The following is a 13,737-nucleotide window of genomic DNA, read 5'->3' on the forward strand; positions in this document are numbered from 1 at the left end:
AGCCCAGCCCAGCCCAGCCGGAGCCGACGTACAGCACCTCATGCAGCGCCTTATGCAGCCCGTCGCGCTCCTCCTGCTCTGCCCGCTGGCCGCGGCCCTGTCAGGTAAGGGGGAGACGTCCGCCCCGCTCCCTGGCCAGCCGGGCGGGGGGGCCCCGAGCGGCGCCCGGCGGCAGCTCCGCGCCCCCCGCCCCGCTGAGCCTTGGCGTCTCCCGGCAGGTGCAGGGCGCTTCTGGCACATTACCGACCTCCACTGGGACCCCGACTACGAGGCGGCGGCGGCCGCCGGGCAGGCGTGCCCCTCGGGCAGTTCCCGCGTCGACCCCGCCGCCGGGCCCTGGGGTAGCTACCTCTGCGACGCGCCCTGGCGCCTGCTCGCCTCCGCTGCCAGCGCCATGAGGAACCGCCTGCCGCGGCCGGACTTCGTCCTCTGGACCGGGTGAGGGGCGGCCGGGGACCGGGCCGGGCCGGGCCGGGGTCCCGCCAGGAGGGGACGGGTGGGCTCTGAACCCGCTCGCTGCTGGGGCTCTCCTCAGCTCACCGCCTCTGTCCTCCCGCTGCAGCCCTGGGGGCTGAGGGACCATGTCTGTCTCTTTAGAGAGCTGCTTCTCCGAGGAGAGAAACACCAAACACTCCAGGAATTGTCACTGGGTGTTCTGGGCTTGTGCGTAGCTCTCGGGCTGGGGTGCGATCCTGCCTGTTCTGGGGCTTGCTAGCGTTTGGAGGGGAGAAGGGGCATCTGGAGGGCCAGGCCATAAGGAGCTTGTGAGGGATCCAGGGCTCTTTACATGGTAACAATTTTGGAGAGGTGAGATACGGATGTGTTTTATAATGCAAAATGGAGGCTTGGGGGAGAGTATAACCATGATGAGGCCTCTTGACACCTGCAAGAGGCTCCCAACAAGCTCCAGCAGTGAGAAACAGCAAGGAAAGGAAAGGATCGCAACTCTCAGTCCTTCCTTTTTTTAATTGTTGACAGCCCTGCCTGACTTCACACAAACTCTGAGTACCGAAATGCTGGGGGGAATCGGATGCTCTCTTTCTCTTGGTGGACCAAGCCCTGCCTGTTAGAGGCAGTGGCAGGAGGGCACTGCAAAACAGACCTGTGGCATTTCTTCAGCCTGCAAAGAGGCAGCTGGGAGACTTGTCTCAAGAAGGGGCTGTTTTGCTTTAGAAGTATGAGGAACCTTGCCAAATGAAGCATGTTTTCTCCTAGTGTGTCTCCAGAAGCGGGTACCCTATTCCACAGGTCTCATGTCACTTATAGGCAGTAAAAGCTTTATTTTGCATTATTATTGTAAGTATATATGTCCTATTGTAATGTTTGCTTTTTTTCTAGCAGTGCAACGTCAATGTTTAATTTGCTATAGCCTCCAGAAGTCTGCCACGCTTTTGGAGGCAGGCCTCAATGATCACTGCCTTACTGGAGGCATTCCTTTTTTTTCATTTTAATGAGTTGTTATCCTGCTGTTCAAACAGCTGTGCAAACAGCTTTGCTTCCCTATTGCTGATCAGATGTTGACCTGAGATTGCAAATACTATTCCTTGCAATATTTCCAGTCAGCTTTAGTGCCTATTAAACGCACTGAGGCAGAGTGAGCATTCACTTCTAATGCTTGTTCATAGGTTTTTTCAAGGTAAAATAAAGTGCAGACCGTTTTCACTTTGAGCAATTCCTTGAAACTCCTTCAGTGCCTTGGCCACCCAACATGGTTCTGATTACTGCTCACAAAAGCTTCAGCTTTATTTTCTAGGAGGCACACGGAGAAGCAAGCAAGTTTCTCTGCCTTGCTTATCCCTTTAGGCATATGCCCTGTTAGTCACAGATGGTGACTGTGATGCTTTTATTTTTCTAGAGATGATACTCCTCACGTCCCCAATGAGAAGCTTGGAGAAGAGAAAGTTCTGCACATAATAGAAAATCTGACTTCTCTGATCAAAAAGACATTTCCAGGTAGGATTGAGGGGATGAGAAGGGGAGAGGGGCACAGAGTCTCACAGGTAGAGCTTACCAGGGTGGAAAAATTGTGAAGAGGAAAGGCACAGAAGGGCTGTGGTCGCTGGGACTTGTTTGTCTTCTCCCTAGTTGCTGTATGGCATGAAGCATGTCTGAATTAAGGCGTCTGATGCATACTCATTGTTTCAGGTTAGCTCACTCAGAAGAGGAAAATAAATGTTTCTGTAATTAGTCATTAAGACAGAAAAGGCTGCAAGATTTCCTCACAGTTAATCCATGTCAGCAGTGGGAGAAGGAGCATTATTGATGGTGAAAGCTCACTGATTCATCTGTAAAGCTGTGGCTTGTCTTTGCAGTGTTGTATTCCCAGTCAATGCAACCACATGGCTGGGGTGTGGATGATTCACCTTTGCAAAGCTTTCAAGCCATGCTGAGTCTGTGGGTGCCTCGGGCAGCTTTGGTGCTGAGGAACTCTGAAGCAAGCGTGGATTCTTCTGTGCCTCCTTTTCTCTGTCTTTAGATACTAAAGTCTACGCAGCTATGGGCAATCATGACTTCCACCCCAAGAACCAGTTTCCAGGGAAGGAACACAAGATCTACAACCGAACAGCTGAACTGTGGCGTCCTTGGCTGAATGATGCTTCTGTTGCCCTTTTCAGAGCAGGTATGGCACCACTGGCTCATGTTGGCAGCACTCTGGGGAGATGGGGTGGTTAGGAGAATACCACAAATAGTTTTCCCTGCTTCTGTGCTCAGAGCAACGGTACTTGTAGGGTATTTGCAGCGGAAGGGTACAATTTAATGCTGATTTCTGGCACTGAGTTCTCCTGCATGGGAGAAAATAAATTTATTTATGCTTTATTCTCACCTGCTTTCCTTGAGTTACTGGGAACAGGGAATGCAGCATGTGAGCTCAGTGGAAGGAAAAAAAGATCTTTTAAGAAAGCTGCTGATGCAGGCCGGTACTGTGGCTCTCTAGAGCTGCCCGGCTCCTGGTGCTGCATGCTGTCCCCATGCAGGGTCTGCCTTCACCCAGAGAGGCATAAGCACGACGAGGTACAGAGGGGGGAGCGTTGCTCCAGATCCCCAGCCCGGAGCATTCAGAGCACTGCTGGCACCTTGTCCAGACAGTGACTCTGTTGTCGCTATTGCCAAGGAAAGCTGAGAGGGGTGGAAGGAAAGGGATCTGGGGTCACAGCAACCAACATGAGCAGACCTCCAGCTCTTTCCTGGCCGGTTGCATTTTTCAGGAGCTTTCTACAGTGAGAAGCTGCCCAGCCCAACGACAAAGGGGCGAATGGTTGTCCTCAATACCAATCTGTACTATGACCAGAATGACGAGACAGCTGGTGAGGAAGATCCTGGAGGGCAGTTCCAGTGGCTGGAAGAAACACTGACCAATGCCTCTAGAGCAGATGAAATGGTATTGAAAGAAATAAATAAACAAACTTTGTAGAGGGCTTCTCCCAGCCTGGAAGCTCTTCTCGCTCCTGCTCTCCACTCTGTGCAGTCACAAGCCTGCCCTGGGAAGTGTGGGCTTTGCATTTAGTGCAGCTCTTCGCTTTTGTAGGTCTACATCGTGGGGCACATCCCTCCTGGCTTCTTCGAGAAGAAACGAGGCAAGCCCTGGTTCCGGAGCAGCTTTAATGAACGATACTTGAAAATTGTGGAGAAGCACCACAAAGTGATTGCTGCCCAGTTTTTTGGGCACCATCACACGGACAGCTTTCGAATGTTTTACAGTGATACAGGTACCAGTTCTGGCCACCCAAGCATTTGTGTGATAGCTCTGCCAACACCCAGAAAATCACTGTCAATGAGAGGTTTCAGTGGCTGAATGCAGCTGGGAAGCCAGAAAAGGCTTGTGAAATGCTTTGATCAACAAGAGACAACAGTGGTTCTGATCTCCACCCCCAGCCTGTAGCTCCACCCCTCCTTTCTTTTTACCCTCAAATTTTGTCATTTCCCCTCAATGCCTTGCAAATTCTTGCCTGCTCTCCCTATTGATATGGTTTGGACATCAACTGAGACATAAGGGAGCAGTTACGAATCTTTGCGTTTGGGTTACACATAGTGCTCTGGGTCTCTTGCTGAGCATGGTTCTCTTGCGCACCATCACTACAAGAGTCTTCAACAGCAGTGGAAAGCCGGTTCTTAGCCGCAGCAGTCCCTGATGCTGTTCGATGTGCTGATTTATGCATTCACTATTGTGACAGAGCTGCTGTTTGCAGCGTGATTGGTTCCCGCGGTGCTCACTGCAGCATGGACGGGGGTGATAGAAGCCAGGGTCTCCCATTCATGGGTTGTTTTGCCTTTCTGTTAAGGTTCTCCAATCAATGTTATGTTCTTGGCTCCTGGAGTGACTCCCTGGAAAACAACATTACCTGGAGTGAACAATGGAGCCAACAACCCTGGGATCCGGGTGATCGACTATGATCCAGACACCCTTCAAGTGTTGGTAGGGGATCTCCATGTGCTGCACACTTCAGTTCTAGAAGAGTACTTTAATTCTTCCATGTGGTTTTAACAGGCAGGATTACAGGAGCCAAGCAGCCGTGTAGGAGAGGACGTCAACCAAGATATTTCAGCTTCATGACTAGCACAAAGATTTAGTAAGAGCGTCAGTGAGTAAAAGGCAAGGCGACTGCAGTCAGCTGGCCCAGGCCATCTGCTGGGTTGAGTTCCCCAGTGCAGGACAGGCTTTGCCATGTTCTTCATGTCTTTATCTAGTCTCCTTTGACACTTGCTTTACTACCCAGGTAACGTGGATTGCAGAACTTCTCTTTGGGGACCAACAGATTTGTCAGCTGTCCTCCAAAAACATTTAACTGCCTAGAAAATTATTTGAGTCCCCCGTACTTGCTAAATTGATTAATTTGTAGTGGATCTGAATTTAGGTGAATTGGACGGGCTGCATCCGTTTCCTCAGTCTCTTATCTGCTAAGAGGTAGAGGATGGGGTGTTGGTGCTTTTCTTTGCAATCGATAAAGCATCTCTATAGATGCTCTATTTACATGTTTAGAGCATGAGAAATGAATGCTAAAATACTCTGCAGAAGGCTGGGGAACTAGTGAAGGAGAGAGAAATAGTGCAAGAGACTGAGCACAGAAGTTAAAAACTTTATTCTTTAGTTTGCTCACAGTTGAGAAAATGATGTCACTCAGTAACTAACACTACTCCAACCCTTGCTTCTGCCGGTGGACAGTGTTGGTAGTAAATAACAAGTATGATTCTGAAGCAGGCTCAAAATTCCTGATGTTTGGAGATCAAAGTCAAGCAGAGAAGAGCCCTCCCTTTATCCCTTACCAAACAGGATGCATTTGTGGTGAGCTCTGGAGGCTCACCACAGGTTCACATCTCAGTAGGAAGCACCTGTTGGGAGGCAGCTCCCCTGTCACTGGGCAGGGAGATGCACTGCCCATGGTGAATACACGGGTCTGTGGTGCTGCCCACCAGCGCCTGGGAGAAGGGGCTGATCACATCCTAGCCAAACACTTCACTCAAGGCCTGGTCCTTTCCTGATCTGTCCTCCTTCTGGTTTTCTCTCCCTGCAGGATATGGTGACTTACTACTTGAACCTAACTCAGGCCAACATGATGGCCCCGACATGGGAGGAAGAGTTCCCAACATGGGAGGAAGAATATAGGCTGACAGAAGCCTTCCAAGTCCCGGATGGCTCTGTGGGCTCCATGCAAACGGTGCTGGAGAGGATATCAAAGGATCCACACTATCTGCAGAAGTACTACGAGTTTAACTCTGTCAGATATGACCTCACCCCGTGCGAGGAGGCCTGCTGCATTGATCATGTTTGTGCCATCAGGGAAGTTGATTTTACAAAATACGATGAGTGTGTTAAAACCAGCAGCTCTGCCTCTGCCGTCATCAGGGTTTGGCTTTTATTATTCTCCTTGCTCTTAGGACTTCTGAGTCCCCAGCAAGTGCTGTAATGACTGAGAGCAAGAGAAAACGAAGAGGGCACAAGGTCACGACACACATGAATCAGCAATTATGAATGCTTTTGACGTTGAGAACTTAGTCGGAAACCAAGACAAAATCAGTGACTTTTAGTAAAAGCTCTGTGATGTTGATTTGAAATCCTCTGGAAAAGCTTGATGTATCGGGAAATGGCGGTGGTTGCTACAAAGTCTTTTTGTGCCAGACTGACCTGCATCAGGGAGTCTGTCTCCCTTCCACTGTGACTTCTGAGATAGTCTCACAAATCAGATGAAGACCAGGCCTCCCCGTGGACTTTTAACTTACCACGGATGAGAGCGGTGGGCTCCCTTGTGTTCCCTAGGAGTCTGCTGCCAGGTGAGTTCCTCATGTTGGTACACACTTCTCCTCTGGAAAGAGCACACAACCAGCAACCTGAAAGGTCTTGTTTCAGTGGCCTTGCACCACAGCAGCCTTGCCTTTGGCTTGCGAGCAAGACAGGTGGGATTAGTTCTTCCTTTGACAGTGTATGAACTTCAGTAAGTTTGGGCCATGATTTTCACATGTGTAGGGTAAGAAGCTTGATTATTATCTCTGATAATAATTGATTATACCTCTCTGATAATAATCGATTGTACCTCTCTGTCTGGCAAGATCATGGAGCAGATCATCCTGGAAACTACTCAGGCACATGGGAAATAAGGAAGGAGGTGATTGGTGACAGCCAATGTGGCTTCCATAAGGGCAAATCATGCCTGACAAATTTGGTGGCCTTCTACAACGGAATACAGAGTTGATGGACAAAGGAAGAGCAACTGACTTCATCTACCTGGACTTGTGCAAAGCATTTTGCACTGTCCTGCACGATATCCTGGTCTCTAAATTAGCGAGATATGGATCTGATGGATGGACCACTCAATGGATAAGGAATTGGCTAGATGGCCACACTCAACAGGTTGCGGTCAAAGGCTCAATGTCCAAGTGGAAACCAGTGACAAGTGGTGTTCCTCAGGGGTCAGTACTGGGACCAGTGCTGTTTAACATCTTTGTTGGAGACACGGACAGTGGGATTGAGTGCACCCTCAGCATGTTTGCCGATGACACCAAGCTGTGTGGCACGGTCGACACGCTGAAGGGAAGGGATGCCATCCAGAGGGACCTGGACAGGCTGGAGAGGTGGCCCCGTGTGAACCTCATGAAGTTCAACCAGGTCAAGTGCAAGGTCCTGCACCTGGGTCAGGGCAGTCCCAGGCACAAATCCAGGCTGGGTGGAGAATGGACAGAGAGCAGCCCTGAGGAGAAGGACTTGGGGGTGCTGGTGGATGAGAAGCTCAACACGCCCCAGCAACATGCACCTGCAGCCCAGAAACCCCCCACAGCCTGGGCTCATCCCCAGCGGCGTGGGCAGCAGGGCCAGGGGGGGATTCTGCCCCTCTGCTCCGCTCTGTGAGACCCCCCTGCAGTGCTGCCTCCAGCCTTGGGGCACCAGCATGAGAATGACATGGACCTGTTGGAGCAGATCCAGAGAAGAACACTGGAGCCCCTCTGCTGTGAGGACAGGCTGAGAGAGCTGGGGGGGTTCAGCCTGGAGAAGAGAAGGCTCTGGGGAGACCTTCCAGCCCCTTCCAGTCCCTAAAGGGGCTCCAGGAAAGCTGGGGAGGGACTCTGGAGCAGGGAGGGGAGCCATGGGACGAGGGGGAATGGTTTTAAACTGGAAGAGGGGAGATTGAGATGAGATGTGAGGAAGAAATTCTTTCCTGTGAGGGTGGTGAGACATCTATTTATTTGAGGTCCCTTCCAACCCAAACCATTCTCTGATTCTGTGATTATTATTTTTAAATTTTTTATTTATTTTTTTCCCCAGTTGTTGAGCATGCATAAACAACTCTTCCCTTCTGTGCTCTCTTAACTTGCCTCTGCTTAGTTTCTTCCTTCAGCTGGGCATTGCAAGCTGACCTTGACTGCTTTGCCATTGAGAAACCCTGAACGGTTTGGTGATTCACCAGCCTGGGGCTTTGTTGGCTTCTCCGGAACCTCGGGGGAACCAACGCAAAGTGTTGGAAGTGGGGCTGGGACTAAATGATCTTTAAGGTCCCTTCCAACCCAAGCTATTTTATGATTCTGTGGTGTTGGACCCTTTAGAGGTGGGTGAGGGAGACAGAGAAGGAACATTTGTGTTGCAGGGGTCTGGCAGGGGGCTGCGAAGCTCAGAGCATGCAGCCTGAGCAGACCCCGGGTGGGCGGCAGCGCCAGTGGCTACACCTTTCGCCAGAGGGACCTGGGCAGGGCTGCGAGGCGAGGAGCCAGCCTGCGAGCGGAGCAGCATGCCCTGGGCACGCCAGCGTGGTGGTGCGCCCAGCCGAGCGGCCGCGGGGAATGGATGTCTCGTGTTGGAAGAGGAGCGGGGGCGCAGGAGGAATTTACAGCCGCAGTTGGTGTTGGAGCCCCTGGTACCACCTCAGAGCATGTGCCGGAGCCGTGCTGCCGGTGCCCGGGACTCGGGGCCTGTGTCAGGTGTGTCACGGATAGAAATATTTGACATGGTTATGATTTAATAGCAATTTAAAATTTATTAATTACTTGAGGTAGATCAAGAGTTGAGTTTTAGCAGCACTTGATCGTTAACTGATTTAAGGATTTACAAGGTCATTTAATAAAATAATTGAACAACGACTTAATTACAGATTCAAAGATGGCAAGATTCACAGTAACTTACTATATGGTGTCCTAAATCAATGCATATAGGTATAAGCACGAACATTCAAACACACAACACTTAAGGGGTTGAGCACACACCTACACCCGAGTTTTAGCTATAAGGACTAAAGGTTCCTTCACAAGGGGCAACTCCTGTGAGCCGACGGGTGCCCCTTTTACACGTGCACAGGCAGAAATTTGGATGTGGTAAAATACAGGAACACCCGCGTGTCAGCTAGTGTGCGTCGAGAGGTGGGGGAGCAAGAGCCTGGCCTAGAGTTAAAATTGCCCTCTACCAGTTTGGAGTGAATGCTCCCACCGCATCGGCATTGCTCAGCGGGCGATAACTGGGGCTGGAGGGGGGTTGGCTCACCCTGGCTTTTCAGTCCTCAAGGTGCTTGCCTGAGCGGCTCCCGCCTCAGGGGAGGTGCTGGCCACAGCCCCCTGCGAGCCAGAAGAGCTCAAAGGGTCTCAGTAGAATCCCTACTTATAGGGTCTAAGATAATTAACTTTCATCAGGTATTTTTCCACTCTGTCCCATCTCGGACAATGGGATATTCCGGTACTTTCCACCAGCTCACTAGATTGGCAAGTTCTGCTATCACCCGGCTTTGGGCCTTGACGCGGGCACAGATGTACCGGGCGGTCAGGGGGTGATTGTCCCCAGCGATGGGGGAGGCAGCAGTCAGGCACATTCAGGGGTGCCTCAGCCCTGCACCTTTGGCGAGCCGTGCCACGTGCCCTAGGTTGGGATGTGGCCCAGGGATGGGGAATCCCACAAAAGAACCAAAGGGGGGTTCCCAACTGGCTCAGAGCCCAGTAATGATGCGGCTCCCCTCCTGCTCCTTGCCCTGCAGGGCTGGCTGGCAGGGGGAGACACTTGGTACTGCTGGGTTTTGCTGTGGCTTGGAGCATTCCTGTTTGGTTTGGGTGGGCTCATCCCCAGCAGCGTGGGCAGCAGGGCGAGGGGGGGATTCTGCCCCTCTGCTCCGCTCGGGGAGACCCCCCTGCAGTGCTGCCTCCAGCGCTGGGGCACCGACAGCAGAAGGACCTGGAGCTGTTGGAGCGGGGCCGGAGGAGGCCCCGGAGATGCTGGGAGGGCTGGAGCCCCTCTGCTGGGAGGACAGGCTGAGAGAGCTGGGGGGGTTCAGCCTGGAGAAGAGAAGGCTCCGGGGAGACCTTCCAGCCCCTTCCAGTCCCTAAAGGGGCTCCAGGAAAGCTGGGGAGGGACTCTGGAGCAGGGAGGGGAGCCATGGGACGAGGGGGAACGGTTTAAACTGGAAGAGGGGAGATTTAGATGAGATCTCAGGCAGAAATTCTTGGCTGTGAGGGCGGTGAGCCCCTGGCCCAGGTTGCCCAGAGAAGCTGTGGCTGCCCCATCCCTGGAGGGGTTCAAGGCCAGGTTGGACGGGGCTTGGAGCAACCTGGTCTGGTGGGAGGTGTCCCTGCCCAGGGCAGGGGGTGGCACTGGATGATCTTTAAGGTCCCTTCAACCCGGATCGTTCTGCCGTTCTCCGGCAGTGCCCGCCCCGGCTGGGCTCTGGGGCGGGGCGGGGCGGGGCGGTGGGAGGGAGCGGGGGGGCGGGGCCTGGGGCCGCGTCACCTCCCCCGGTCCGTCCGTCCCCCCCGTCCGTCCCCTCCCGCCGCCGATGGCGCCGCGGTTCGGTCCGCTGCAGCTGGGGCTGGCGGCGGCGGGGACGGCGGCGGCGGTGCTGGACGTGTGTGTCGACGGGTGGGTGGCGGCGGAGTACGCCTGGGGAGGGCAGCCCGGCTTGGCCGCCTTGGTGCTGGCTTTGCTGGCCATCGCTTCGGTGGCCACGCAGGCCTGCAGCTGGCTCTGGCTCCGCTCCGACCCGCCCGCTCTCCGCCCCGACGTGCCCCAATGGCTGGTCGCCGTCCTCCATCTGCTCCAGCTCGGCTTCCTCTTCAGGTACGCGGCGGCACCCGGGCACCCCCCCGGTACCGCCCCACATCCCCCCCCCCAGGCATCCTCCCCGGTGCCTCCGCCCCGCCCCGGCCTCTCCCCTTCCTCCGGCGGCGCGGGAACAGGGGCTCGACCTCCTGCCGCCACCGCTCTGCGCGGGGAGACCCTTGGACGCCCCCGGGGGCCCCTCGCCCCGATCCCTGGGGGTCGGGTCCAAGGGGCTCCCCGGACAGAGCGGTTTGGCCCAGCCCTGGGCTGGAGCCAGCTCGGAAACGTTGTCGGTGGGAGCCACCCGCGTCCCGAAGCGCCGGGTTTGCTCCGTCTTCCCGTTGCCGCCGCCGGAGGCCAAACCCTCGGGGCCGGGTGTCGGAGCCCGCGGGAGCAGCGAACGCCCTGAAGCCTCGGCTGGGCCTCGGCTCTCCCGGCTGTTCGGGGGAAGCGGGCGGCTGCGCGGGGCCTCCCCTCCGGCGGGAGGGAAACAATCCCTCAGCTTCCGCCGAGGGGGATGCTCGGGCTCACCTTTGGACTTGAAGGCTGAGCGTCGTGTGGACGCTGCGGTGTGTGGCTTGGGAAGGGGCAGGGAGAGGGTTGAGCGTAAATGGGGAGCGGTCTCACCTGTCCCGCCAGGGCGGCATGAGGACCCAGGGGTGCGCTGCGTTGGCACCCAGCAGCCCCTCACCCCTGGCCGGGTCCCCCCACAGGTGCCTCCACGCTCTGAGGGTGGGCTGGAAGGTGTGCTGGGAGAAGGCGGAGGAGGAGGAGGAGCAGAGCCGTATGGCCTTCCTCTCCCACGACATCAGCATGCTGCGCCTCTTCGAGACCTTCCTGGAGAACACCCCACAGCTCACCCTGCTCCTCTACGTTATCCTGCAGACGGACAAGGCGGAGCCCTCCCAGGGTGAGGGGTCTGGGGCAGGGGAGGGGGGCTGTGGGGGCACAGGCTTGGACGGGACAGACCAGATGGGCTGTCCGGGGCCCGCAGGACCCAGCAGGACACTGTTCATCTGTTCTTGCTTGAGGTGTCATCCTTCTCCCATGTCACTCCTTCCTTTGACGTGACACACGGGAACGTGGACCCCTGTCCTGCGCTCACGTTTCCCAATGGACTATGCTGGGCCTGGGGTGGGAGGGTTGAAGCTGGGGGACCTCTGCGATCGTCCCCAGGGGAGGCTGAGGGTCAGGAGAGAAATCGGGAGCCCGCTGGGGAGCGGGGAGATGCTGTTGTGGGTGTGGATGGAGGGTGGAGCGCAGGCCACCCAGGAGGTGCTTTGGTGGCCTGGCGTGGGCAGCAAGTGTCACTGCGGCGACATGGGGAGCCCAACCATGCGCCAGCTGGGTGGAGCCAGCACTCACCTCCTGCCCGCCTGGGAAATGGGCTCTGCAGAGCCGCTCTGTCCCGTCGCTTCTTCCCTATCTCCTGTGCAAGGCCGGGCACCAGCCTCCTCCTCCTCCTCGGGGAGGGAGGAAGGCCAGTGGAGACACAGGTGCTGAGACTCTGACCCTCTGCAGCTGGTGGGAAGCTCGTTTTAGCAATGCCGGGCAGGGGAAGGTTTGAGCCAGGCTGGGCCCCCCTTGGTCTGCCCTCAGCATCTCCGCCGCTGTGTTTGCAGGACTGGGGATCTGCACTGCGTTCCTGTGTGTGACCTGGTCTCTGCTGGACTACCACAAGTCCCTCCGCTCCTTCTTGCAGGACAAGTACGAGCTGAGCCGGCACTCCTCCATCGTCTACTTCCTGTGGAACCTCTTCCTCATCTGCCCCCGCATCCTTGTGGTCGCCCTCTTCGCCCTGCTCTGGCCCTACAGTGTGGCTGTCCACTTCCCACTCGTGTGGCTGGCCATGTTCCTTTGGGTCAGTCTCCAGGGCACGGACTTCATGGAGTCGCCCGGCCCCGAGCAGCTCTACCGCGCCATGGTGGCCGTGATCCTCTACTTCAGCTGGTTCAACGTGGCACAGGGAAGGACGCTGTACCGCAGCATCATCTATCACGGCTTCATCCTGGTGGACAGCACGCTGCTGGCCTTGTCCTGGCTCTGGTGCCAGTACCCCTCTGAGGAGCACTCGTACCTCGTCCCGCTGGTCTCTGCTGCGCTGCCCTGCTACCTGCTGGGGCTGGCACTGAGAGTCGCCTACTACAAGTGGCTGCACCCCAACCTGCAGATGCAGCAGGAAGGCAGCTATGACGTGGTGGATGCCAACGGCAGGACTGACGGGCTGGAGTTCCGCTCGCTCTCGGTGCCGGACCTCGTGAACAGGCGGATGCAGTGGCTGGCCCAGGCCCAGTTCCCCATCTCCTGGACAGTGGGGCAGCGCTTCCCGAATGTGGCTGCTGCTCTTGAGTCTGCTATCTGAGGCCGGCTCCTCCAAAGTGACTTGCTGGGGAGATGATAGATTTGTTAGCCCTGCTCCTGCTTTGGCCCCCCCAGGCAGCTGGAGGGACCTGGCAGAAACCAGGGGTGATGCGCAAGCACCCATCGAGTCCCACGGCACAGCTCCCGTGGCTGTGCCCTCGGGGAGAGCCACAGTGTTCATGGGGGGTCCAGCATGTTGTGGTCAGCTTCTCTTGTTATTTATTATTAGCCTTTTTAAAAAAAAAAAAAAAAAAAAGAGCAACAGTTTGTTCTCCCTGCGTGTGCCTCTCTGTGCTGGCTGCCGCCGTTCCTGCTCAGGGAAGTGGGTGCTGGTGGGGAAGAGCTTGTTCCCTTGGCGGCAGCAGCTATCTGCTATTTCTGTTTCCAGCCAGGATTTTCCTCCTCCTCCTGTTTTGCTGTTAAGGTCCAAGGTCGCCTGTTACAGCCCTGCTGAGGGAGGGGAAGGCAGCCGGGACTCCTCTGGGGGTGGGCTAGGCTGGGGGGTGCCTGCAGGGGGGGAGGATGGTGCAGGGTCAGGATGGGTCGAGGCTGTGTCCCTCCAGAAACCAGGAAGCACGGTCCAATGTGGATTCTCCGTGGCCAGAAGTGTTGGTTGGGTCCCTGCCTGCCCTTCCCTCGCTGCCGCGGGCTCAGAGAGGGGCAGAGCTGAAGCTTCTCGCTTGGAGCTGGGCCCGGGGTCCCCCCTTTGCTGTTGCCCCAGACCCTCACTTTTCTCCTTCCAGCAGCTTTGGTGTTGGTGAGGGGCGGGCAGGGTGCCCGGGGCCCCCGGCCTCCCCAGGGCAGCGGCTGTGTCCCGGCGTACAGCCGCAATGTGGCTCAGCACCTTTGGCTTATTATGGCCACTTCGCAGGGCCTTC

The 13,737-nt window shown here is 55.8% G+C and overlaps 2 protein-coding genes across 2 annotated transcripts; both read left to right on the forward strand.

Annotated features, from left to right (window-relative positions):
* Positions 1-5,903, forward strand: SMPDL3B (sphingomyelin phosphodiesterase acid like 3B). The gene is made up of 8 exons (XM_063356166.1): positions 1-104; positions 219-438; positions 1,856-1,953; positions 2,477-2,620; positions 3,207-3,379; positions 3,527-3,707; positions 4,281-4,414; positions 5,511-5,903. The coding sequence occupies exons 1-8, from the start codon at positions 41-43 to the stop codon at positions 5,901-5,903; spliced, it is 1,407 nt and encodes a 468-aa protein (XP_063212236.1). The 5' UTR covers positions 1-40.
* Positions 5,904-10,188: 4,285 nt separating this feature from the next.
* On the forward strand, positions 10,189-13,105 carry XKR8 (XK related 8). The gene is made up of 3 exons (XM_063355833.1): positions 10,189-10,516; positions 11,212-11,408; positions 12,121-13,105. The coding sequence occupies exons 1-3, from the start codon at positions 10,236-10,238 to the stop codon at positions 12,858-12,860; spliced, it is 1,218 nt and encodes a 405-aa protein (XP_063211903.1). The 5' UTR covers positions 10,189-10,235; the 3' UTR covers positions 12,861-13,105.
* Positions 13,106-13,737: the final 632 nt, after the last annotated feature.

This window comes from Chroicocephalus ridibundus, chromosome 19 (assembly GCF_963924245.1).
Source record: "Chroicocephalus ridibundus chromosome 19, bChrRid1.1, whole genome shotgun sequence".
Taxonomy (NCBI): domain Eukaryota; kingdom Metazoa; phylum Chordata; class Aves; order Charadriiformes; family Laridae; genus Chroicocephalus; species Chroicocephalus ridibundus.